Genomic DNA, 26,363 nt, shown 5'->3' on the forward strand with positions numbered 1-26,363 from the left:
TCTAGTGTCCAGATGTCGACTCTTTGCGTTTTTTTTTCACCCAAAGCCTTTGAGTGGAGCGAAGTGAAACCAGAGATGCTCCAACCTTTCCGCCCTTAAAAAATTTGAAGTGATCGAGGCGAAAGAAATTTTTATGCTCGTGGGGAAGATGCCCTCGCAAATATCGCTTAGACGTTGATGTACTGGACGGGCTGGGACATGGTGGCAGAGCAAGATTGGACCTTTTGATTCCGGGTTAATACCTTCTACCGGATCTATCCGATCAGGATTCAAGATACTTACGCCGTTCATGTTGTTGCAGCAGACGATGAGGCTGTTGCAGCTGACGGAGCTACCGCTGAGCTTGGTGCAGGTGGTTCCCTTGGACTCGGAGGGAGCACAGCAGTAAGCATCACCAGAGGAGCAGGTAACCTGCTGGATGCGGGGAGCTGGGCGCTCGTAGCGAGCAGAGACACCGACAACGGTGACGGCAAGGAGGGTGGCGACCTTGATGAACTGCATGTTGATTGATTTGGGAATTTGGAGTCAAAAAAAGACTGATTAAAAAGTTGAAGAAGGTATTTGTTGCCGTGGATTGAATTGCTTGCTTGATCGATGATGGAGAAAGAAAGAACAGATTTGGGCGGGTGAGATGGGTCTATTTATGTCTTTTCTGGGAGGGTCTCATTCACGCATGAATGAAGCTGGAGGCACAGAGAAAAATGCTTTACGGAGTACCAGTGGCTCTGATGCTGAGCTGTGAACCTTGAGCATGGTTTGCCATGCGTAAAAGGTAACTAGCTGTCCACGTATCTCGCTGGCCCATTGCAGCCCAGCCTTGTGGCGGCCATATGCTTCCTATTGTCAAGGACCTTTAGCGAATCTGCAGGCGTTATGGTTCAATTATTGTCTGTACGCCATTTTCAACCTCAATGGACTGCTCAATACTCTGCATTGAGACATGGCTTCAGAGGCTTGCTTCAGCTGAAAGCCCGGAGTATTCGACATGCTGTCGTTTGACTAACTTTCCGAAAATGCGAAGTGACAAATCATGAGTGGAAACAAAATTCATCGGTTCAATGAAACAACGCCAGCGACGTCCTGACGCCCTTCATTCGTTTGCCACAAGACTTCATCACATATCTGTGTACAGGTTTGTCAAAAACAGGAACAGAACCTAAACCCCTGGCTAGATCAAAGGTCACTAACAGCTCATAGCCTCGAGCAGATAACTTCCCATGTCATGAGGTATATCAGCCTTGTCTGTTTTTCTTTAAGGTTTTACATTGGAGCACGTTTGGGTTCACTCGGGCGTCATCGACCAGCCCTATGGCGTGGCTCCAATATTCGCATAAACTTCGCAATTAAAGAATTGCCCTTTCCCGATAGTGAATGGTTTCATTGCCTAGGCGTGCAAAAATTTCCATAGTATCGAGTAAGATTTCCGAACGGGAAACAAATATGCTCAGCTGGAAAACACCATTGCAAAATGGCTGAGCGTGCATGAGGCGTTTGCACCAGGCGTGAGAACTGGGTACCTGTCCTTTCACACTGACATCGGGCGTTTGGCATCACGGACTGCTGCATCCTTGAACTTACTGAATAGGCCTAGCTACAGGACTCTCAGAAAATGTGTGAAATCGGATGATACCTGCGGAGTAGGTTTGACTATTATTAAACTAAACCTGGACCTTGGACTCCTGGGCCGCGTCAACATGCAAGATACAAGGCGTTCAATAGAAGGTATACATATTTATTACGGGCAGGAATTCATGCAAAAGCCATGTGCTGAGAGAATAATATAATACAAACACGTTGCTATCAGATCCGCCCGGCTCGCGGGTTAAGGTACGTAACCAAGCTTTCCCCAGCTCCCCACGCTGCTCATCAACGCATATTGGGAGCGGCTCTATGTATAGCGCAGCCAATAGCAACAGCAAGAACACCGCTGAACGCCACCTGCTGCAGGCCGGGTCCAGACCAAAACGGAGCCAAGCGAAACAAGCTCTGATTAGCTTGGAGTCTCTTGTCGCAAGCCATGCGCATATATGGGTGAAATGTGGCTTCCAGTGAAGGCGGCTCAGAAAAGGAGATTTAGGCGAGGGGCAGTGCCAAGGTGCTGAAACATCTCGGTTGCGACATGCTGGTCGAATCACCTGTGCCGTGCCTGGCTTGAGGGCTGATGCAAGCCCCAGAGCATAAGGCTACCCAGTCACGAGTCGGCAGCAAAGGCCCAGGCCACACCCAAATGCTTTTTGATGCCCTCGCCCTGGCCTTGGCGTCAATGCAGAGCTTAAAGCTCAAAGAGGGCAATGTCGTCGGAAGAGTCAATCGCAGTGGGAGAAACGCCCCACGGGGGTTGGGACGGGCTGCGCTGCCGTCGCTTGGGCGGTCGCAGGCGGTGAACGGCTGGAAACGGCCTGTTCTTCCCAGCCGCACGGTCGTCCTATGCAAATGCAGGCTAGACTTATGACGCTGGGTTCAACCAGCGACCCGGATTTCAGCCTTTCGAGCCTTTTGGGAAAAGGGCGTTGCTCTCATGAAGAGGAGCAGAGGCCGTGGCCCCAATGAAGACCCCCAGCTTACCCCCTCCCTTGTTTCCTTTTGTCGTTTGTTGATACTATTTGAGCGCCTTTCCCGCTAGTATTTCGTTGAGCTGGCTGTTCCCTCTTTTGTTCCTTTGGAAGCTGTTTTCAAGAGCACCGGAAAACAAAAATGAAGTTCTTCACCAGCTCCACTGTCCTTTCGTTCGTGTTCTTTTTCTCCTATGGGCTTGCTGTGCCCGTCGCAGATGCGGAACCTCAGCCTGTTCCAAATCCAGGTCCAGGGCCTGTCCCGGCGTCCGAACCTGGGAACAATTTGATGTCTCGAGATCCAGCGAACATCCTCTCGAGCCTTGTTCCTGCTCTTAATGCCCCAAGCAATTGCCCTACTCAAACCAACCAGTGTTCCAGCGGTACTCCATTTTGCTGCAGTACCGATTCTGGATGTAAGCTCCCTTTTCACTTTATTTCTATACTATCATCCCTAACTTGCCCTTCTAGCACATAACTGCGTCAAATCTACGGTCAATTGCCAACAAAAGGTCATCTGTTGTAACAATAACTTCGGGGTAAGGTGATCAGCCCACGCGTTAAACAATTCGGATTTCTGACATTCGTTTAGTTTCAAATGTGTATCGGTGATATTGACTTTAATATGCCGATTACCATCAACATCAACCTGAACAAGGGGCGAGGCCTCCCGGAGTCACCGTCCGAGTGATAGGGCTGTATACAGGAACAATATGAAGGGGAATTGAACTGCAACTTCCCTCTCTTACCCCATCAGCGGTACATCCTGGCTCGTTTTTGGCGATTGTATTCTTCCTTCTTAATTTCTCTTCTTTTAATCTCGGATATTCTTTCAATGCTGCGAACAGAACTAGCACTAGTAATGCTCGAAAGCAACTCAACTTTTTCAGAGTCCGTATCCTACTTCAGGCCGTTTACATCCACGTCATAAGTCTTACCGGCCCTGCAGCAGACCGAGACGTGGGTCTCTAAACCACACTCTAATGCTACGCATTCATAACAGGATAATATGAACATTGAACGTAGGATACAACTTGTAGATTCTATTAATAATACAACTGTTTCTGCTTGTCAACCCTAAGTCCGTATCTCATGCCCTTCACCTTCTTCCGTATCTAGATATGAAAGATATGGATTATGACATCAGAACAATCTGTAAATAGCCTTAGTACCATAATTTAATATGCGCCACTATGGGATCTGAGTACAGATCTGTGCGGAGTACGCGCACCTTATCCATTTGGTTGGCATGCCGTCTGAAAAGGGCCTTGGATTATTTCGCGCCCATTCTTAGCACCTGCACAGCATTTCTCACCCTGCCATTTCAATTCTTATATAACAATCAGACTATTCAAAAAAGTAAAATTAAGTCCTGCTAGAAATATCGCTTTGTGATACACTCCCGAGTTGACAGCCTGGGCTCCGGTGAGGGTTACATATACGTGTAAAAAGGGTTCCTGAAACCCCTCATCTTATTCCTCTGCAGATCAGTCTAGTACATGATGACGTCTGTAGTGTCGCACACTGTACAGCTTATCTATACTGCACATACTATACCAAGTGGTATCTGTATATAATCCTCATCCACTATGGCGGATACGCGGTGTAGTTGTATCTATTTCCATAGGCCAACCGCTGGCTATATTCCGGGGTGAATGCGGCAAACTCAATCCCTTGAATTCCGGAGCAATATTTGGTAAGGGGTACTCTGCACTTCATATTCGTTGGTGCATTCGCGTCGTCGCCCTTCCATTGGCACACGTTTCTCTGGGGATCAGCTCTGTTTCTGTATACTGGCAAGCAATTGACTAGCACCCAAGGGTTCGCTAGGCGGAGTGGTCAACTCCATTATTGACTTGCCAATAACTCAGCTTTTAAATTCTCCGTACTCCATCATCAACAAGCCCAGGGGATTAACCTGCTGCACGGATCCTGTCGTCCTGTCTTTCTAAATTGTCAAGGGCAATTCGGCCACGCCGGCGGTCCGTACCTATCCGCCCGCTCGTCAGATTACGTATATTTCCAGCTGCTTCAAAATCTGCACATGGAATCTAACTCTGTCGGACTGTATGTGATTATATCTAACTATTATATACACTGAGAAAGTCATCATAAATATATGTACAGATATACAAAGTAAGTGCAAAGAGAAGAATATTGCCCGAAAAGGTACATACACATGTAATCTATTCAATAATAGTACATCAAAAATATTGCAGAACGATTAAGGAATGTCGGACAAGGGTTGCTGATATGTGATAAACGAATGTGAAGGGTAAGTCTTAGATGCTATCATCGAGGGGTATATTTCCAAGGCGCAGTTGTCAGGTTTGATCTGGGGCCTCCACCAAGACCTAAACTGACGTTAGTTGAAATGCTACTTTGTGGATGTATCGACGTATGCGCAAGGCTTGTCTATATCTGCTCATACGGGGTAGTTGAAGCCAAATTTACTTACCGGCTGCATATGCAAGGGACCAAGTTCGACTGGCACCTCCATCGAGCCAAGCCCCACTAAAATTTTGCTGGGCAAAGAAGTCCCACGAGGCCGTTGGGTCAATCAACGCGAGGTTTGAATAGAGAATGCCTCTCCAGCCGCCCTCTGCAGTTTGAGCGGGTAAAGTGGCATTTGGGGCAAACATCGCATCCCATTCTTCTCTAACAAAGCCTTTGTCTCGAATGTAGGCTGATACAGGGAGAATAGGAAGCATGTGGATTCTAAGAAAGTATTTAGTGATTAAACTCGGATGCCCAGGCGGGAAGAAGGACCGCACTTACCCTTGGATGTACTCAAGCTTCGCGCCAAAATATGTGGTGTGGTCACATTTATTTTCAAAAAGCTGTCGAACATATAATATTAGTATGGGAGCAGTGCTTCGGAGACCAGGGTACTAACAATGCCTGTCACTTTGTTTGCAATAAATTCTTTCGGCTGGTGGATATTGCTGCTGTGCATCAAAAAGTAATCATTCAGCGACCGCTTTAGAATGCCCAGCATCAAGTTTCCTCGTGCCTCCATGCTAGCGTCGCCGGTAGTTGCACCCCACATCTTAATAGCGTATGTGCACATACTGTCTTCAGAAGTAGATTCTTGATCTTTCCCATCGCCGGAAGGGAATATGCCCTTTGCCCAAGAATGTCCATTGTACCAATCAAAGCCTCGAGAGAATGGGAATTGTTCATCGGAAACTGGGTTGGCATAATCGCGAACTAACGTATTGACCCAGGCCTTATTTGCTGGAAGCCAGGACGGATCCAGCTTTCCAATTATCGCAGCGGCTAAAACGAAATAGCCGTAATGGAAATGATGATCGTTATAAAGGCTGTTTCCAAAATCCGCATTTAGGTCGCCGGTAGTATATGCTGCAGAAGACACCACGCCTTTCCAAACCGCATCGTAGACCAGGGGATGTTTCTGCTTGTTTTGAACAAAGGATGCAAAGCTGTCCTTTAGATTTTGCAATGCACTGGCTGCAAACTTAGGGTCTTGTAGCATCTCATGGACTGTATACACGATAATTGCAAATTTTGCGAGAGCCTTTCCACTGAAATACATGCTGTCCAAGTCTGTTTGAGATCTCATGTTTTGGGACATCTCAGAGGCTGCGGCTTCTCGGATTATCTTCTGTGAAGCAGGCGGTAGGCAACACCTGACAGATGTAGACGATTGCCAAGGCTCAAATCCCATGTTGATAGGTAGATTCTGCTCAACCATAGTCCATGAATCCCCAAGGCAAGCTGTGGCAATGCCTTTTGTCGGTGTTTGTAATCGAAGGTCAGTCTGGGACTTCTTGGAAGAGTCATCAAAAGCTTCAACATGATGTGGCAAAGCAAACATTAACAAAGGGGTGTCTTTACTGTTTCCTGCCTTGGCCCAAGAGAATTGATATGTACCTGTGGCGCCAGTGACAAGTCCAGAGACAGATACGGAGGTTGGGTAAACACCCGAAGTTCGGTCGTAGAGCGCGTCTGCATTACCTGGGTCCTTGGCAACTTGTATAGTTCCTTTGAATGCTCTCGGGCCTTCAATAGTATGGTTCGACAGAAGTTTGAACTTTGGATCAACTCCATTCGCAGGAGTAACGTAAATAACCCACCTCGCTCCATTTTCAAGAATCGTAATATATTTATATATTCCCCTTCTAGCACACGTAACAGCACTGACCGTCCGGAAAAAGATACCGGTCTGCACCAACGGTTGCAAATTGTCGTAAATAGCAGTGACGAATCCCATGCCCTGGACTAATGGAAAAGATACGGTTCCATTACTACCGCTTGGCTGAGGCTTCAGTAAAACATTGGCAGATCCAGCCTGGGGTTCTGCAACGCTGAGCGTGGTAGAGTTTCCAAGTTCTGTGGCAGACAAAATGATTGACTGGAGGCGAGCGGGGCTATAAAAGAACCTAGCAGGATTTCCGGGAATGCTTGGGACTCGTTCTCCCAATACTCTTTGGTTTGCATCAACATGAGAGATTGCCATTCCATAGCTGTTTGCCGGACCTGTTCCTTTAGACCAACCGACTGAATAGGGTAGGGTGAACGTATACTCCTGCTGGTTACCAAGAAAGAAATTGGCAAAAAATTTGTTGGTAGATATTGGTGCTGTGGGGTTTATCTAGGTCGTGTATCAGCCCCCGTACACATGAGACAAAACTAGAGATATATACTTACAATGTGGTTGGGCTTGATAGGATGGTCTCCCCTTTTTGGAATGCTTAACGGAACCCGCCCGTCGGAGACGGGTAGGAAGACATTTTGACCCATGCCGAGCGGACGAAAAGGAGGTGCTGGTCTATAGGGGACGTACGGTAGGGCTTCGGGGTTGAATCCAGGGGGCGTATAAGTAGAGATCTCGCTGGATGTGTTGAAATAACCGCGTTCTGAGGGCACTTGCTTGGTGCCTAGTCTGGTGGGCTTTGGCGGGTACCGCAAAGGGGCAGAGGGTGTCGCCTCTAGACTTTGGACTGGAAAACTGGGATACGGGCTGCGTGGTGACGGGGAGTGCTGGGCGTCTGCAGGATCGGGATTCGGGGAATACGGAAGGGACTGTACACCGGCAAAAAGGCCGGAAGATATTAGCATGGCCTGGGTAAGCCATCTTGCCAGAGGCAAGGCCATGGTGCATGCAAGCCAACGAGCGGGAAGACGAAGAAAGAAAGAAAGAAAAAGAAAAAAGAAAAAAAAGAAAGAACAAAACAAACACAAGGTAAAGAACGGCGGCCCAGGACGACAAGCAGGAGAAGAGAGAAAAACGGCGGGCGCGACGCCAGTTTTGACATACAACCAATATGCCCTAGTGGCTGCCGCCAAAGGAGCGACAGGGGGGTGGATTTTATACAGGCAGGAAGCGGGCCCGCCGTCCTCGGATGACGGCGTGTGCCAGGCACGGCGGGGAACGCATGGGCGTGCAGTAGTACCCCACGACCAGTGAAGCACACGGCTGGCACAGCAGGCCAAGCATGGCCATGGTGGCGGGCGTCCGATAGCAGAGGAGAGCCTCCATAGCAACCACTAGGCGATGATGGCTGGATCGCACAAAAAACAGAAAAAAGGCAAAATGAAGGAAAATCCAGCGAAGCGGAAAGCTTACCTTCGCGGCAGATAGTAATTCTCCGAATACTCCGTACAGGTAACAGGAGGAATATTGGCGGTATATTGGTTCAGGAGATGAGCCGTCTGCTGTCGCGAAGATCCCGGATGGTGCTGATCCTGTTCCCTTATATAGGTATAATTGCCGGCATGCGAGCTGTCGCAGGCACGATCTGAAGCCACGCGCAGCCAACACCCAAACAGTAGTACACGATGTCTGTCAGCCAGCGGCACGGCTCACCTTCGCGCCGCCTCGAGCGTCTTGGTGATGCACCAGCAGGCGGCGGGTGACGCCTGCGGGGCCGGAGCCTTGACTGACCCGACGATGCAGGACGAAGGATCATGAGGAGCACAAAATCGAAAAGCCAATCCCAAAAACAAAGGAAAACTGGTGGATAAGCAAGCCGCTGATCACGGCGCAATCATATTGGGCTCAGCACACGGCCCGGCGACGCTGATGACAGCCTCTGATGCCAGCCGTGGTCTCGATCAACACCGCCAGCCAGTCAGGTCACGGGCCGGCGCCCGCCACGTGACGAGCGCGTCATAGGCCCAACTACACGCGCGGCAAACGTGAACAGTGCGGTTGCGCCGGAGACGACGGCTGCAGCGCCAGCCAGCGCCGTCTCCGGCGGTCATGCCGATTCTACGGTCCTCGTGGCGTCGGCCATGCGTCGCACCAAAACTGTCCCGCCCAGACAATGTGGAACTGTTACTTTTCTTGTCCTCCCAGCCTCTAATTTACATGTGCGGCCGCTGAATGGGCTTGATGACACCTTGCTTCACCATCACGCGCGGCTTTGTGCGGCTCTGGAACACCTCTTTCGTTGTCCATTCAGGCCCAATAGGCAGCCGGAGTGATCGTTCGTACTGCTGCCGTGACTCAAACGGGTGGGGGAGCTGCGACGCTAGATACTTGGTATTCTGTCTCGCGATCATTAGCATCATCGAGCAGAATAATGGACATGCCTGGTCATCATGCCAGCAGGGAGATCATCATACCTTTCGGATGCGCTTCTCGTTGATGATAACACGTTCTAGTTTCGAGTCCTTCCTCCTCTCAGGACTGATGCCCTCCTTCGTTGTGAAGCTTCTCTTAGCTCTAGCGTCTCGCTGCTCCCTCTTACTGAGCCCGGATCCCGTCCAGGCACCCCATCCCGGCAGCGTGTCTTCAATGACTTGATCGCCTTCATCCTCCACAACATCCCGTTTTTCCTGCTTGAACGCTTCGAGGACCTCGTCCCCCGCGAACGCTCGCTGGACAAGCTCTTCGTTTCGAAGGAGCACTGTACCACCTGAAACATCTTCGTCAGACGTGTCATCGCCGTTCTGAATGTTTGGTACATGGGAGCCTCCATCTCGAAAAGCGTGCCTTGGATTGGGTGCTCCCGTACATCGCCCGCTGTTGTCGATGAGTGTAACATCTGCATTACCGTCTCCTACACGTTTCATTTTCCGTGGTAGTTTTGTTCCTTCTGATAACCACGGGTTATCTATTGGCTCCTTGTAATTAGCGTTGCTGCCATGCGGGCTGCCTTCGTGCGGAACTGAATTTCGCAATCGCCTCTTTTGTGTTTTATCTGTTTTACTGTTTATAAGATTCTCGATCGACTGACCAACGTTAAGACGTTCCAACTGTTCAATCTCGGAATCGGGCTCTTCAAAATCATGTTTCAAGACAGCCGGTGCCGGCTTAGAGGGTTTCATCTCTTTCTTTCCGTAATGCTGACGGCCGCCAGTTTCTTCGTCGCCTTCTTCCGGTGCTGAAGTGTTACCATCAAGCTGCCTGCTAAGCTTCCTTATTTCGGCATCGTTGGCCGCTTTTCGGGAAGCTTCAGCATTTTGCATGAATCTCATGGAAAACAATTTTGCATGCGGACCGTTCGAATCTTCCTCGTCTGCCGTTGCACCCAGTTTCTTAAGTTTCTCTTTTAGTCTCTGGGACTCATTTTCTGACCCAAGTTCGTCAAAGGGATCTATATCATCCTCCTCAGATTCCGAACTCGACGAATCCAGGTACTCTTCATTCTCAACTCGTTTCCCTTCTATCCTCCTTTGAAGCTCATCTTTTCGTCGAGCCTGTTCGGCCATACCAGCACGTGCATCGTCATCCCACGCCGCACGACCGGATTCTTTAACACTCTTCGCCCACTTACTCTCCCGATGCTTGGCACCCATTCTCATCTCTGCTCGCAATCTATCGGCTTTCTCGCGATCATCCTCATCCATTTCAACCCCAGCAGCAGCCAATGCCTCTCTTTCTCGTAGTTCCATTCGCTCTCTCTCCTTGCGATGAACACGGCGGTAGGCTTTACTCTTGATCTTTTTAATTCGCTTTGCTCGAACCTCTTCCCGGAAGAGTAACTCTCGCGCCTTGCGGAGCTCGATGCGACGGGCTTGTATTTCCTCGATGGAGAGCTTATTCGCCTGTAATTCTTCTACTTCTTGGATCCGATTCTCCCCATCTTTGCCATTGGAGCTCGCTAGACCACTCTCAACTAGAATATTTTGAATTGTAGTTTCAAGGTCAGTCCTGGGCTTCGATTCTGCGATTTTGCGATCTTGCACAGGAGCGATCTCAGGGAGCGGAAATGTTAGATGTTCTGCACGTCTATTATCTTTGACGGTGTCTATCCACCGGTCTAATGTTTCCTTGCTCTTCTGATAAGCGGCTGCACGGTCTAGACGATCCTGCTCGCGCTTGGATAGTGGTACATCCAATTTCCCCGGAATACCGCTGCTCTGAGTATTCTTCGGAACACTTTCGGTGTGAAGATGCTTTAAAGAACCTTTCATACGAGAATCCGATAATGTAGGCAACAGATCCGCAACCGTGAGTTTTTGGCGGGACACCACACCGAATTCGGTTGGCTCATTACCCTGGAGCGTCATAGAAGGTCCATGACCGGATTTGTTCTCATCCATAGATTCTGGTTTTAAGGCAGTCACAAATCTCTGTAGTTTTGAGAGGCCACGGGATTCTGTAGCGTCATCGTTGTCAGAAAAAGATAGTTGCGACTCCCCATCAGATTCATCTTCACTGCCTGTCTCCGAGGCGGATTTATCTTCATCACTTTCCTCTTGTTCTGCTGCTTGTCTTCCCGCCTTCGAAGCCGCCTTTGACTTCTCTTCCTCTGACTCTTCTGCGTTCATGTCCCATGCTGCGGCCAAATCTACTGCATCATCTCCAAGATCGTCATCTATCTCATCATTCGATCCGTAATCGTTCCCATCCTCGGATAAGCCTTCATCCCGCTTCTTGCGGCGTGTATCTGCATTTGTCTTTGAGGAACTGGCTCTGAAAGTGAATCCCTCAAATCTCTCTTCATCGCTGGAGCCAAAAGCGTTGTCGCTATCGATATCACTATCTTCATCGCTATCCACTTCACCTAATTTCCACTCGTTTCCATCACTGTCGCTGCCTCCATCTTCGTCCAGTGCTGAGTGGGCTGTCCTTCTCCGTTTTGAAGGGGCATCTTCGTCATTGGTATCCTGCCCAAATTCTCTCTTACGGCCTGATTCTTGTTCCTCATCCTCGCCAAGTCTATGTTTTTTGATGCCTGACTTTTGTGGGTATTCCCGTTCTGCGACCGTTAGAGCGTCAAGGCCTCTCCCAAGCTTTCGTTTCCCTCTCGTGGTTTTGTTCTTTAAGCCATCAGTTTTCTGGTTATTAAGAACATGAGATTGTCTTCCAGGCATCGTGAAATACTGTTTCTCAGTTGAAGAGGAATCTGCGGTGTGCGAGAGTCCTGCTTAAAACCTCCCGCATCTTTTTTTACTTGTGGAACTAATACTGCATCCCTGTTGGCCGTTTAGTTAAACTTTCGCTGGCTGGCCAAAAGTTAATCCGCGAAAGTTTCACCTGGGAAATCTTCCATGTCACAAAACAAATCCATGTCGAAAGCCTGAGTCTGGAGAATGATCTATTCCTCTCCATCGACTATTCGTATCGCACCAGCGATTTGCAGATATGTTCAAGCCTTCGCAATGTTTACAAGCGCGTTTGCGCTTGACCACAAAACAAGTGAACGGGGGTTACTACAAAGGTAATCGCACCGGTTCTATGGGTTTTTTCGCGCCCCAGAAGGGCAAATATGTGATCAATTGGACCAAAGTACGAACATATGTTGTACCCGAGACCCTCTCGGAATTCAAGGTCGGTGTGGTTATTGCAATTTCTACACCGTACGGAAGCTAACCCGAGCTTTGTTATAGCTTACCCCCTTCGTAACCCGGCGGATGGAGCCAACCCGTAACGCCTTTACAAAAATACTCCAAGCGAAGAGCGGTAGAGAAGTAGTCGTACCGAGAGCATATACCGGTAAAGACTTCCTGCAAGAATGGGTGGAAGAGAACGACGAGGAGGTGGTGGAGCTTCGACGACGCGAGGAAGAATTGGGCGAACAATCTGAACCGTCGACCGAAGAAACGATCAGAATCGAGCGATGAAAATCTACGTGGACCGGGGCGACTCTTCTGTGAATCGACGCCTCAGCATATGTTCTGCTGTTGGCTGACTTGGACAACACCGGTGACCGGTCCCTGGACTACGCTAGAGCTCGGCCTCCCTACAGTCCATTTGTACGATAGCGTTGATTATTGGGGGCATACGGCGATGTTAGCGTTTGCAGTGTTGTTTTTCCGGCTTTTGATTTAAGTTTTGCAATGGCGCAGGCATCAGATCGAGCTTCTAGAGTGATGAAGTAATGGTCTTCGTGTACATATATAGATACATCCATCTTCAGGGCAGGGTTTGCTGTCTCACATATCTTGAAGATTTACTCCGCCATAGGCAAGAATGCTATTGGAGACACCCATCCCTTTTATGCGGATTTTGCTTGGTCGTTTCAAACACAGTAGTTAAGCTATCTGCAGAACTTTGTGGCAAGCTTCATTTTCACCCTAGCATCATCAAATCCACCTACCAATAAAAGCCCAGGCACCACGATTCTCTCTTCCATCGTTTATGGATATTATGAAAAGAGCAAACTCCGCTCCTCAGGCTACTGAAGTTTTCCCACTCAACTCGACGACTGAGATGACCAAAGGCAGCTGAACGCCACGATCTCACCTGTTCACAGGCACGACCCTCCCCCACATTCGGAGCTGCAGACTCGCCATGTTCACATCATTTACCGGTAGCTCGCGCAGGCCCCGGCAGGTGAACCTTTCTAACCGATCACTGGCGAACCCCTTCACCGCCCACCCACCCTCGAAACGTCATCCCGCATCGGGACCTCAGGCGACTCTGGCAATCGCCCAGCAAGAAAGACTTCAGCGACAGTTAGATAGGGATAAGCTACGGGCTACACAGGTGATTCAGCGTACGTGGAGAGGATACAGAAGCAGAAAAGCTACACGTTTTACCTGGAGACAAAAATGGGACCAAGCTGAAAGTAAACGAGACCCGCATTATCGGCCAGTCAATAGTGTCGCAGAAATATGTTCACTCCCACCCGTGGTAGGATACCGGGACTCCATCGAATGTATCGGACAACTTAAAACTCTCTTGGCTTTCATGGAAATTGACAATGAAGGAGATCTTCTGCGGCTTTGTCGACTTGCTCGGGCATTTCAGGAGGCCTCTGAAGAGATCACCTTGCAGCTCAAGGAATACCCAGTTTTGCTCACCCGATTAATGCTTTCTACTCTCCATGCGTTATCAGCAAGACGCGATCGCCGGTTTGAGTATGCCTTGAACGACATGCTACAGCTTCTGATATTTCTTACAACGCTCATTCCTCGCCAGATGTCACAACATGCCCACGAGTTCTATCTAACTATGGCTCGGTTAACCACATACTCGCAGAAATTTACGGATATGTCTGTTATAAGATCAGTCGTTCAAACTGTTCTTGCACTTTTACAACCTATTACTTCTAATACTTTGGAAGTGTATGAATGGTTTGCCCGTGCCTATCTCACTATTCCCTTTCTAAACAGCCATCTGCCTTCCTTGCCCGATCTTGCGTCTGGAGTTAATTATAAGCTACTGGCATCGGCTCTCAATTCAAAAATATCCTCCCAGACGCCTCTCAATTCAACTGATATGATTGGCCGAATCTGGCTCCTTGCATACTTTATCTATATCTACAAGCATGCTCTAGGGTCTATGTTCTCCGACCATGCCCCGGATATCTTGTTCGTAAGAGCCTTATCGCTTTTATTGAGCCCTGTTGCGACAGAAATCTTCCAGAGAATTGACGTCGACGAAGAAACTACTGATCCTAAACCACTTCCCCCCTTCATTCGAAATGAGCTCTTAAGCCTCGTGAACCAAGGCAGCATAACCCGGCTTTTATCTCATGTTGACGTCGGTAATGTATCAGGGACAGATACTGACGCTGAATCTGAAGCTAAATATCTTGCCACTTATGCATTAACTCTCCTTCGAATTTTTCCTCGTCGGGGCGACGAGATTCGTATGTGGTTGTATCTTGGGTCAGCCTCCACTGCTGATCGAGGATTTTCTTCTACTCGAATACCAGCCATAAAATATTTCTGGAAGGCCACGAGGTTAACAAGAGTTTACCGCACTGTAACTGAGCGTACTGAGGATATTTTAGCGATGTTAAAGTCGTCATCAACAAATGCCACGCCTGGGTCATCAAATTTTGTTCGGCCTGGACGCGAACAGGAGTGGACTGTAATTTTTCTTTTCCTTGAACTGTATACCTTTTTATTGAAAGTTCTAGACGACGACGAATTCTTCTTCGTTCCCTCATGTGACATTGGAGGCTCTCCTGCTTCATGGACGAAGGAAAGCACCTTACCCCTGGAAGAAGTCAGAGACTTGACTGTATTTTTGAAGAATCTGGCTTTCCCTTTATATTGGAATTTAGCAGAGTTGACGTCCGAAGGGTCCAAAGATGGGAATCTTGGAATCCGAGATTATTTCAACCTCAACACTTTACAACACCTACCAACAACAGAACCAGTTGTGAGATCAACGAGAAAGGAGTTAGTCGCCGTGGCTGGGGTCCCACTGGAATATTTCAGGGGGTTAGTTACTGGGTTACTGAGAATGGTTCATGAGCGAGAGTACGTCTTTAAATTCACTATTGTCCGCATTTGAATCGCTAACACCCTGGGTCAGCTCGCGTAGAAGATTCTTACCCGAAGGCCACTGGTTGATGACTGATCGATTTGATATGGAAGGGTTTATTCCTTCTGTTGTTGCTGAGGAAGAAAATAGACATCGATTACTTAACGAAGACGAATCTGACATCGAAGATGAAAGTATGGAAGATGAATATATCAACCGTTCTCCTGGATTAGTAGGTACTGGTCGGGCACAGCAGCTTCGTCGGATAGAATTGTTAAGAAAACGACAGCACCAGGCGGCACGCAGGAAAGAACTCGAAGCTGTGGCTCCTCGACTAGAAATTCTACGAAATATGCCATTTTTCATTCCATTTTATACACGAGTACAGATATTCAGGGAGTTTATTTACAGAGACCAGGTACGAAGGCGGGGCGGAAACGTCGACCCTGATTTTTGGCGATTTTCGATATCTCAAGGTACTGAAGTTGGCCAACGCAGCGAAATACTAGCTCGACATCATGCAAACATAAGGCGTGGGCATTTGTTTGAAGATGCATTTCAACAATTCTACCCACTTGGAGAAGGCCTAAAAGAACCCATACAGATCACTTTTATTGACCAATTTGACACCGTCGAAGCCGGAATAGACGGCGGAGGGGTAATGAAGGAATTTCTGACGAGCATTATCAGTGACGCATTTGATCCTTCCCGTGTTTTGAGCTTTTTTTCGGAAAATGATCAACATTTGCTGTACCCGAAGCCAAGTGCTGTGGAACAGCGGAGAGCTTTATTGCGACAGGCTGGCGTTTCTGAGAGGAGTGCAACTTGGAATGAAGAAATTAGAGGCTTATTAAAACGGTACGAGTTCCTCGGTCGGATTATTGGTAAATGTCTTTACGAAGGCATTTTGGTGGATGTCAATTTTGCAGGGTTTTTCTTATTGAAATGGGCTCTCACAGGCGGCTCGAGTTCCGCTTCTCGGGAGTCAGCGTACCGTGCAAACCTCAACGATCTCCGAGATTTAGATGAGAGCTTGTATCAAGGTTTGGTAAGCCTATTCGCCCGTACCCGATTGCTAATCAGCTATTGACCCTCCTCTAGTTGCAACTCAAGAACTACACTGGCGATGTGGAAGACTTCTCTCTCAATTTTACCGTCACAGACACCATTACCCTACCTGCCAACCCCCCTGACAGCCAGATAAAAACACAATCCATCACAAAGGACCTCAAGCCGGACGGTTCCAAACTTGCCGTGACAAACCAGAATCGGTTGGTGTATATCTCATATATCGCACGTCACAGGCTCCAAGTCCAGCCATACCTACAGACAAATGCCTTCCTCCAGGGCATGGGTCAAATCATTCAACCTTCATGGCTCTCGATGTTTAACCAAGTCGAACTTCAGCGCCTGGTGGGCGGGGATGCCACCGAAATCGACATTGCTGATCTCCGACAAAACACCGTGTACAGCGGGGTGTATGTCCTTGGCGATGATAGACAAGAGCACATTACAATACAGCTTTTCTGGCAGGTTCTCGCAGCAATGGCGAATTCAGACAAACAGAAGGTCCTTAAGTTCGTCACATCCACGCCTCGTGCCCCGCTTCTAGGGTTTAGCCACCTGAATCCGCGGTTCAGCATTCGAGATTCTACCTCTGATGAAGAGCGGCTGCCCAGTGCCAGCACCTGTGCAAATCTTTTAAAGCTGCCACGCTATACCAGCGCAAAGACTCTGCGCGAGAAACTGATGTATGCGATCAACTCCGGGGCAGGGTTCGACCTGAGCTAGGACGGTCCGCAGCCCCGTATGTAACTATGTATTGTTGTGTAGTTACGTAGTTCATAGCCTTCACGTAACGTTCTTCCACTACTACCTCGTCCTTCATACTCCGTACCAGCGATCCAGATCAGGCCCCCCAGCAAACATTCCGCCGTGAAAACTCTGAAGACAAACAACACCCGAAGCGGACTAGCGCCAACTCTCCCCAATTCGAAATTTCGGCTTTTTTGGCCCAAAAAACGGCGTGCAGCTCTTCCTCTCTTCTTCCTTTCCATCCACCGTCGTCTCTGCGATTTCTCACACCCTCTGCTGCGTGCTTGACGATTCCTACAGGCTGCGTTGACTGTTCTTTCATCGTTGTTCGCCTGCCCCCTTCCCCTTCTCGAAAATTACTCGTAACTTCTTCAAAAAAAGATTGCCTCTCTGAGGTTTTCGTGGTAAGTCGTCGCTAGCTCTCTTTGTGGCTTCTCGCACTGTCGCCTCGCCTCCGTCGCCCGCCATCTACACAGTCCTCGCGTCGCAAATCAATCGTACCGACGGCTCCCGTCACCTCCCTGGGATTTGGCATCTTTTTGACCAGGTTTGTTGGTCTCTTCTGTCTCACATGACTTTTTTGAAGCCGCACACATCATGATAAATATATCTTTTTTTATTCTATTCCCCTCGCAAACGACTCAGTGTTGCTGATGCTTCTATTCCACCAGACTCTCCACCATAAATAAAAAATAAAAAATCAAAATGTCCGCAGAAACCGCTACCAACCCTCCAGTCGACACGCTCCCTGGTGCCGCTCCTGAGCCTGCAGCAAACGGTAGCAATGCCAACACAACCGCTGAAGATACCGCTGGCGAGGCTGGCCAGGCTCCCGGTAGTGCGAATGCTCAACCTCACTCTGCATCACTCTATGTTGGCGAGCTAGACCCCTCGGTTACCGAGGCCATGCTTTTCGAACTTTTCTCTTCCATTGGCCAAGTTGCATCTATTCGTGTTTGCCGTGATGCTGTTACTAGACGATCGCTTGGATATGCCTACGTCAACTACAACAACACTGCCGACGGTGAGCGTGCGTTGGAAGACCTCAACTACACCCTGATCAAAGGCCGCCCCTGCCGTATCATGTGGTCTCAGCGTGACCCAGCTCTTCGCAAGACTGGCCAGGGCAACGTGTTCATTAAAAATTTGGATACAGCTATTGATAACAAAGCTCTTCACGACACATTCGCTGCTTTCGGCAATATTCTGAGCTGCAAGGTTGCCCAGGATGAATTTGGCAACTCCAAGGGCTATGGCTTTGTTCATTACGAAACCGCCGAAGCTGCACAAAATGCAATTAAGCATGTCAATGGCATGCTATTGAATGATAAGAAAGTCTTCGTTGGTCATCATATCGCCAAGAAAGATCGCCAGAGCAAATTTGAAGAGATGAAGGCAAACTTCACCAACGTCTACGTCAAAAATATCTCTGAAGGTACTACAGATGAAGAATTCCGTCAACTCTTTGAGAAGTTCGGAGATATAACTTCCGCAACCCTTGCCCACAACTCAGAAACTGGGAAGACCCGCGGGTTTGGATTCGTTAATTTTACAAACCATGAGAGTGCCGCCGCTGCTGTTGATGACTTAAATGACAAAGATTTCAAAGGTCAGAAGCTGTATGTTGGTCGCGCTCAAAAGAAACATGAGCGTGAAGAGGAACTTCGCAAGCAATATGAGGCTGCACGTATCGAGAAGGCCTCGAAATACCAAGGAGTTAATCTTTACATCAAGAATTTAACTGACGACGTTGACGATGAAAAACTCCGAGAACTCTTCATAAACTATGGCACCATTACCTCTGCTAAGGTTATGCGTGATAGCTTCGCCCCCGAATCCTCTGATTCAGAAAAAGATACAAAGAAAGAAACCAAAGAATTAGAGAAGGATGAATCTAAGGATGAGTCGACCGAAAAGCCAGATATTAAGGATGGTAAAGAAAATAAATCTGACACCAAGAAACCTGAAAAGAAGTTTGGCAAGAGTAAAGGTTTTGGATTTGTGTGTTTCAGCAGCCCCGAGGAGGCTTCGAAGGCCGTCGCGGAAATGAATCAGCGTATGATTGGAGGTAAACCTTTGTATGTTGCTTTGGCTCAACGCAAAGATGTCCGTAGAAGTCAAGTAAGTCCGCGTTTGCTCATTGATTTTGTGTGAAGCTACTAACAGTTCCCTGAAGCTTGAAGCAAGTATACAAGCTCGAAATACTATTCGACAACAACAAGCAGCAGCGGCAGCTGGAATGCCACAACCCGTAAGCTTTTAACTTTTGATAGCCTTGGAATATCTTCTAATATACCCCAGTTCATGCAGGCAGCGGTATTTTATGGTCCCGGCCAGCAAAATTTCCTTCCAAACCAACGTGGCGGCATGCCATTCCAACAGCAGCCTGGCATGGTTATCCCAGGTATGCCCGGCGGCCGTCATGGTCAGTTCGGCGGTTTCCCGGGACAACAGGGCGGTCGTGGCATGAACCCAAATCAACCAATGCCTCCCAATGCGTATGGTATGGGCGCACAAGGCATGCCCATGGGTATGCAGGGCGCTGGAATTCCCAACGGTCTTAACTTTCCACAAATGGCCCAGGTCCAAGCTCCGTTCGGTCGGGGACGTGGTCAAGCTCCCAATGTTCAAGGTATACCTCCAAATGTTCCTGGAATGGCTCCTGCTCAGTTTGGACGTGGTATGCAAATTCCACAGGGTATGGGTCGCCCCGGACAAGGAGGTCGTGGACAAGGAGCGGCAGGTCAGCCAGGGCGCGATGAAGCTGCCGGGCCTAATGGCCTCACTCTTCAAGTTTTGAATGCTGCACCGCCTGCGCAGCAGAAACAGATGCTTGGTGAAGCAATTTATCCCAAGATTGCAGCCCAACAACCAGAACTTGCTGGTAAGATTACGGGTATGCTTTTGGAAATGGACAACGCCGAGCTACTCGCTTTGTAAGTTTCTTATATGCTATCACGGCTTTAATATTGTGGCTAATATCTATCAGGGTCGATGATGAGGCGGCTTTAAAAATCAAGGTTGACGAAGCGCTTACTGTTTATGATGAATATGTCAAGAGCAAAGGTGGCGAAGCTGGCGAACCCATTGAAGATCCTTCCAAGCCAAAAGACACTACACATGAAACAGCAGAGGAAATAAAGTCCTAAATACAAACAGGCTTAACCGATGGCTTTGGACTTGGGGGCTTTCTTGATATGATGTGCTTTATGATTACGTCCCATATGTGATTTACTTCTTTTTCCTCTTTCAAGCCTCATATGTTCTTGTCTTGCTCTGATATTGTGCTGTTTCGGAGCTTCATGTTAAGGAAGGCGTTGTTAATGGATATCCACGAGGTCTTTTGTCGCTCGATGCAGAGATGCCTATCCATCCTCCGCTCGACATTTTCTTCACCTCACTTTTCCTTTTTTGCATGCCCATTTCCTAACTCGTGCGTCTCCCGCTTCTCGTGTTCTTCTTTTCTCTTTCTGGGTTGGTACGCAACCTTCGGATTCGGGTGCATGATTTTCTATCTTTTCCAACGTTCGGACGGAAGGGACGGCAAAAGTTCTTGGGCTGGACGGTTTCTTTTCTATTTCTTCACCCTCTGCTTGCTTTCCCTGTTCTTTTTCTGTTTGCTTGATACATATCAGTCAGTGTTGAAAGTAGTTAACAGATTGTTACATTTTAATCTCGTCCTTTTCCTGCAACTTTCGAAGGCTCTTTTTATTTTCTAAGTGCGGGCTAGCCACTCACAAGATTGTATGTATATTAACTGCTATAGAGCACTTTTGCTATTATTCATATGTTTTCTATTATGCCTAGTACTCACCCTCAGCGTACATAGTCATAACATGGGAAATAACTTTGATTGTTAGATTACGTTTTTGGTTAAACCAGGATGAGTTCTTTTTGTTTGTCATGGAGCTCCTACTCTCCGGCGGACTTTTTTGGAATGTGCCGAGTAGTTACTTGCTTGAAAATGCACTAAGAAATAAGACGCTATGCTCTGGAAAATCTTATATGCCCTCAGGTTCTCTGGTGTGTCTAGGCTTCAGCATAGAGCTGCCGGTGGTGTTTTCTTTCTTTCCGAGTCCAGTTCATTAAGTTTTTTGCAAGTATAAAAACTTTCGATCAATGGTAACTAATCCAATCCAAGTTATTGTGAAATCAGACGAAACCAGTATGTGTATATAGCAGATGAGCTAGGTTAACGTCATCTATACACCAAACCTTCAACCATCTCTCCAATAGCCAAGCTACTTGTTAGCCCTGGGCTTTCAATACCAAGTAAATTGATAAAGCCAGGGAACCCCTCCTCTCTTTGGATCACAAAGTCTTGGAACCCTTTCGCCTTGACTACCGACGCCATGTTGGACAGTTTAGGCCGAATCCCACAGTAGTCTGTTCCTATCGCATTGACATCTACTCCAGGTAGGAAGGCTTGAATTTCCGGTATCGCCTCTTGCAGCCTCGCCGGATTTGGTTTGAAATCATTCGGGTTATCTATCCATTCCACATCAGGACCAAATCGTACACGCCCGGTCATGTCAAGTGTTAAATGCGTCCCGAGTCCACCGAGTCCTGGCTTTGGAGCGGGGTATAATAATATATTTGGTCTCGGCTGTGATGCCGAATAGGAGAAATATGACCCCTTCGTAAAATAGGGCACCCTATGCCGGGTTTTGGGCAGTACCATATTGCTTATATCGCACGCGTAGAGACCAGCACAGTTGACCAGCACCTCTGTTGTGACTGAATCTTCCTCCCCGCTATGGGACTTGGTAAATATCTTATAACCCTCCTTTCCACTGTCCAATGGCTCGATATCAATCACCTCAGTTTTTAAGACACAGTCACCACCCCTATCTTCAAAATCACCATGTAAAAACGTCATCAGCGCGTGGCTATCCACTATGCCTGTTGTTGGTGATTCTAGGATCCCTGCTTGCGCCCGCACATCAGGTTCTCGTCTCTGCGCCTCCTGACGCCCAACGAAGTGCGTTGGCACGCCAATGCTTTGCGCATGCGAATGGACCTTTTGGCATTCCGCCCATTGCCCATCATCCTGGGCAACAATCCACTTTCCAGTGTTGCGATGTGGAATATCATGCTTCCGGCAGAGTGAATAAAGAAGTTCTCGACCCTTAATACACAGGGTAGTCTTCAGAGTATCATGGCCGTAGTAAAGACCTGCATGGATAACCTGCGAACGCAGTCCAATATCAGATACTTTATCATCATGTAGCTGATGGGGAAATTGGACTATACTTCTGAATTTCGACTACTCGTTTCTGTTCCGACTACACCATGGCGCTCAATTAGAAGTGTTGAGGTGCGTTCTCTGCGCGCCAGCTGCCGGGCCACCGCCAGTCCTACAACACCGGCACCCACGATCTGAACTATAGTCAGATATAGCGTATCGATGATGTGAGATGCAAGAGGCGCTTACCACATGCGTGAAATCTGCACCTGCTGGCCTTGACGTTGAGAGGCGTCTGCCCGCCCAAGATATGCCATGCAAGACCGTCGAACCTACCCGGGGCCGCATTTTGTTTTTAGCTTTGCGCCTTTCTTGATCAATGGACAAGTTGACTTATCGCATGTCAAGTGTACATACGTATAGGCAGGAATCCTAACCAATACTTCGTGTTTTGGCGCGGGTAACTATTGAAGTGTAAAGCATCTAGACGCATTAAGCATGGCCTTCTGCTGATCACGCAGTTTCGTAGTTAGCTACCAGCACTCTAAAGGTTTCCTGCCTCGCATGCACCACCGAAGCTGACTACGAAAAAAGGGTGCCCTGTACGGAATAGTTTCACGGAATATGCAATAACTTTATGGTATATCTAGGTGATCTATATTCACAGAACGAAGCTGTGGCACGGCAGCCAACAGTAAGAATACTGCGCCTCTATAATCTAGAACTAAATAGAATGGTCTAAGCGATGTGCATAGGTTCCAAGGACGAAAAGCCGTGTCCAACGAATATATGTATGTCAACCAAGACCCTGTTCCCAGTACCGGCCCGGTTGCTTTAACGATCTGACAACTAGAATTCTCAAACACCAGCCCAATGGGTAATTACTCGATATTTGTAGTAAATCGCACGACTATATGAATACCGCGGCGTTTTCTATCATAGCTTTTTATGTAGGAGCAATTACTTGCCACCGACTTTTCTGATCATCAAGTTGAAGTGCTGTAGCTCTTAGCAACAACTTAACAAGGTGGCAGCATAGGGGAGCACTTACAGTCTGTTGCTCTTCAGCAAGTTTCCCTTCAGTGTCCTAGAGGCATTTCTCAGTGTCGCAGAATATATCGATATTTAAAGGGTGGCTTACACTGATTATGGTAAGGAGTAATGAATAATTATTGAATAGGAAGCGCTCCTTTCTCTTCGCTTCGCCACAGGCTTTGCTAAGCTTGGTCAAAAGTGCTTCAAATTCCGTGGTCAACCGGCCCAGGCTGTTAGAAATCGGCTCGTTATCTCCAGCCTCGCTGCTTAGCTGAAGTATACTATGGAGAAATTGCCCAAACCGCTGCGTTAGAAAATGTGGAGCTAGTGACTGCTTGTCGCCACCGGTGAGTGATAACGCTGAGATGTTCCCTCGACTAGACGATGCCACTCTTTTAAGAGATTCATGATGCATGTCCATAACAATCTGGAATCTAGGCCAGAGGAGCATGTTGATGCCATTAATATATGAATCGGCAACAGGAACTTTACGTCGTTGTAGCTCGAAAGCAAACTGTTGATTCAGCCGTACACACAGAAGAATCCCAAGGCAGTCTGCTGTATTTTCGATTAACTGCTTTGTTAGATTGTGGCCTAAATTGAAAATAGGTTCGAATATTGCCACTACTCTTCGTGATGCCTGCTGTACCGACTTAGCCGCGAACGTTTCTGTCATGAAGGAAAACTCCGCAGATATATTGTCGATCAAAGCGAGATTAAAATTTCTAAAAGGAACTTCAACTCCATGATAGGACTTATCTTCTTCTGCAAGATATGAAGATAAGGCCATCGGGCTGCTCGATTTCAGGATATCTATTCGACGCCCAAGAGTAAAAGGGTCGTGTGATGAATGGAGATTACGAACGCTAGGGAAAGGGTGTGCTAGACGATGTCAAAACAGTGGCGAAAGATGAGAATAGTTATACGCACAGCTTTTTTGAGAGGCAGTTTCGCCACCTAAGAGATCGTTGCGATCCATGAAATGGATTTTCAGCTTATCAAGAGCCTGATTATAACGAGTAAAGTTCGAAAGGTTATACCATTTCATGGTATTGACATACGCCAGCAGAATTTCCTCTGCTAACTGTGGTTGGTGCCGAGAGAGGAAACTATAGATTTCCTTGTACCTGGCTAGAGACTGCTGTTGAAGTATTTGCGCATTTATATTGGGGGATCGTATGGCCCTAATTTGGGCGACTAGATAATCGCGAATTCTTTCCACAGCCTTTGCTTTAAGATTAGGGGTGATAGCCACGTTTTCGGAATACTGATATTCTCACCTTATTTTTCAAGTCCAAAAGTAGGGGTTTCACATCTTCCACGGCTTTAACATTTTTAACAGAATCAGCTTCAACGCTGGCGGAATGGCATTCGAGTTCGTTTAGTGCCTGAATCCAATCCGAATTTATAGGCCCCTCCGATATCATCCGGACTGTTCGAGGAGATATGGCGATGCCTTCAACAGCTGGACCCAGAAGCTGTTCGACATTTTTCCGGTTTTCAAGTTGAGAACCTAAGTGCGTTGAACGCGATTGAAGTGTTTCGATTTCTGCGGAAACGGCACTCAGTTCAGCCTGAAATTTTAAGAGGTACGCCTCTACGGATTTCAAAACATCGTCGCAGCCCTGTATAGTAAACCGACGTAAGAATCTGCGGTAGTTAAAGCTGGTAGTCTAGCTCACTGCAATTGAACCGTGGAGTTCTTGGAAGCGTTGTTTTTCCTTCTCATCTGTGTATTTAGGTCAATATATTTCCTAAGAGTAGAGTACTCATATGGCATGAAACTCACATTGATCAGCAGACTGGGATACCACAGAGTCATTAGGAAACTCCATCAGCTCATTATTCTGGTATGCAAATTGTTCTAGGCTCCGATCTCTGAAGTCAATAGCCTTTACTAATTGCTCTGGTTTTGCAACAGTAAAGGTATCTGAGCTAAAGCTGCACGGCTCTTCATCTAGCTGGCCTTTGTTTCCAATTATGCCCTGTAGAACTTCGACGGGGTCAGTACCAGGCGTGGCGGCCGGTGTTGATTTCCCTAGAGGGGCATTTCCCGGGCGTAGTGAGCCTGCTAAAGAGCTTGTGGAAGCATTTGCGACTGAAGCAAGAGATAGTGATGACGAGCGCTTGTTAAATGGGGGGCGAGAGGGCGGGTTACCCGCATTGTGCTGGGACTGTCGCGGGATGGGCGAAGCTTGTCGCTGGAAGGGAGCAGGATTGCCAGCACCAGAATGCCCTGAGAAGCGGTCGAGCCACATGTTCAGCGACCATTCAGTCCAAGGGTTCTGTTGAAGACTGTTGCCAGATTGAAGGCTACATCGTATGGGAAATATGGCTCTGGGGTACAGCTAGCTCTGGGGTGGATGGCTACGGCGGGCTATCCGTTATCAGATCGCTGGTTCGGCTGACCATAGCCATCATTTCCGCTAGCGCGAAGTATGGGGTGTAAACTGCACAAACATACTTCCAAAGTAGGTTAAGCGTCGGCTACCCCTCCTAAGGCCACAGCGAATGAATCTCCACTCATTTTTATTTTCAATCCAGTCCTCATCAGAATTGCTCTGCTCGATCCATCCTTCACACCCCCCTCCCATTCTTCTGCATTTTTTGTCGGCCGCTCTTCGACCTCAATCTTTTTATCTTTCACCGGTTTTACCTATATCTATAAGCATGGCCGACGACGCTCAGGTAGGCACCTTACCGTCCATCCCACTTTTTGAGGGGCATGTGACCCCTCTGCTACTGGGAGATACCTGTCCTTTCACTCGTTACGATTTTTACGGTATTGACGTTTAGTCTTGCTGATATCGCCTTCTATGTAGCACGAGCACACCTTCGAGAGCGCCGACGCCGGCGCCTCGGCCACCTACCCAATGCAGTGCTCTGCGTTGAGGAAGAATGGCTTCGTCGTCATCAAAGGCCGCCCCTGCAAGATCGTTGAAATGTCTACTTCAAAGACTGGCAAGCACGGTCACGCGAAAGTTCATCTCGTGGCGATCGACATCTTCACTGGCAAAAAACTCGAAGATTTGTCTCCCTCAACCCATAACATGGAGGTGCCAAACGTCACTCGCAAGGAATACCAGCTCGTATGTTTCCTTTAAAATTCTTTTCTTCTAAGCACCTCTAATACGATTTTAGA

At 47.9% G+C, this 26,363-nt stretch overlaps 7 protein-coding genes across 7 annotated transcripts; 4 read left to right on the plus strand and 3 right to left on the minus strand.

Moving 5' to 3' along the window:
• Positions 1 to 2,694: 2,694 nt before the first annotated feature.
• LOZ57_005134 (uncharacterized protein) lies at positions 2,695 to 3,243 on the plus strand (the record flags this gene model as incomplete). Its single annotated transcript, XM_049254166.1, has 3 exons — positions 2,695 to 2,968; positions 3,024 to 3,091; positions 3,145 to 3,243. 3 exons carry the CDS (start codon positions 2,695 to 2,697, stop codon positions 3,241 to 3,243), a joined length of 441 nt encoding a protein of 146 aa, XP_049106819.1.
• A 1,601-nt stretch (positions 3,244 to 4,844) lies between these two features.
• On the minus strand, positions 4,845 to 7,670 carry ACF2 (endo-1,3-beta glucanase; the record flags this gene model as incomplete). The annotated part of the gene is made up of 5 exons (XM_049254167.1): positions 4,845 to 4,906; positions 5,011 to 5,270; positions 5,331 to 5,392; positions 5,449 to 7,167; positions 7,224 to 7,670. The coding sequence occupies 5 exons, from the start codon at positions 7,668 to 7,670 to the stop codon at positions 4,845 to 4,847; spliced, it is 2,550 nt and encodes an 849-aa protein (XP_049106820.1).
• Positions 7,671 to 8,882: 1,212 nt separating this feature from the next.
• On the minus strand, positions 8,883 to 11,840 carry LOZ57_005136 (uncharacterized protein; the record flags this gene model as incomplete). The annotated part of the gene is made up of 2 exons (XM_049254168.1): positions 8,883 to 9,065; positions 9,144 to 11,840. 2 exons carry the CDS (start codon positions 11,838 to 11,840, stop codon positions 8,883 to 8,885), a joined length of 2,880 nt encoding a protein of 959 aa, XP_049106821.1.
• A 271-nt stretch (positions 11,841 to 12,111) lies between these two features.
• On the plus strand, positions 12,112 to 12,590 carry MRPL27 (60S ribosomal protein L27, mitochondrial; the record flags this gene model as incomplete). The annotated part of the gene is made up of 2 exons (XM_049254169.1): positions 12,112 to 12,297; positions 12,357 to 12,590. The coding sequence occupies 2 exons, from the start codon at positions 12,112 to 12,114 to the stop codon at positions 12,588 to 12,590; spliced, it is 420 nt and encodes a 139-aa protein (XP_049106822.1).
• A 670-nt stretch (positions 12,591 to 13,260) lies between these two features.
• Positions 13,261 to 16,977, plus strand: HUL5 (ubiquitin-protein ligase (E3); the record flags this gene model as incomplete). Its single annotated transcript, XM_049254170.1, has 3 exons — positions 13,261 to 15,182; positions 15,238 to 16,234; positions 16,288 to 16,977. 3 exons carry the CDS (start codon positions 13,261 to 13,263, stop codon positions 16,975 to 16,977), a joined length of 3,609 nt encoding a protein of 1,202 aa, XP_049106823.1.
• Positions 16,978 to 17,706: 729 nt separating this feature from the next.
• Positions 17,707 to 20,150, plus strand: PAB1 (Protein phosphatase PP2A regulatory subunit B; the record flags this gene model as incomplete). The annotated part of the gene is made up of 4 exons (XM_049254171.1): positions 17,707 to 19,122; positions 19,178 to 19,252; positions 19,303 to 19,937; positions 19,991 to 20,150. 4 exons carry the CDS (start codon positions 17,707 to 17,709, stop codon positions 20,148 to 20,150), a joined length of 2,286 nt encoding a protein of 761 aa, XP_049106824.1.
• A 1,049-nt stretch (positions 20,151 to 21,199) lies between these two features.
• On the minus strand, positions 21,200 to 25,479 carry VPS52 (Vacuolar protein sorting-associated protein 52; the record flags this gene model as incomplete). The annotated part of the gene is made up of 8 exons (XM_049254172.1): positions 21,200 to 22,189; positions 22,255 to 22,380; positions 23,238 to 23,273; positions 23,328 to 24,103; positions 24,152 to 24,446; positions 24,502 to 24,846; positions 24,904 to 24,950; positions 25,011 to 25,479. The coding sequence occupies 8 exons, from the start codon at positions 25,477 to 25,479 to the stop codon at positions 21,200 to 21,202; spliced, it is 3,084 nt and encodes a 1,027-aa protein (XP_049106825.1).
• Between the last annotated feature and the right edge of the window lie 884 nt (positions 25,480 to 26,363).

The sequence above is a fragment of the Ophidiomyces ophidiicola genome (genome assembly GCF_022830035.1).
Source record: "Ophidiomyces ophidiicola strain CBS 122913 chromosome Unknown scaffold_24, whole genome shotgun sequence".
NCBI classification, from domain to species: Eukaryota; Fungi; Ascomycota; class Eurotiomycetes; order Onygenales; family Onygenaceae; genus Ophidiomyces; species Ophidiomyces ophidiicola.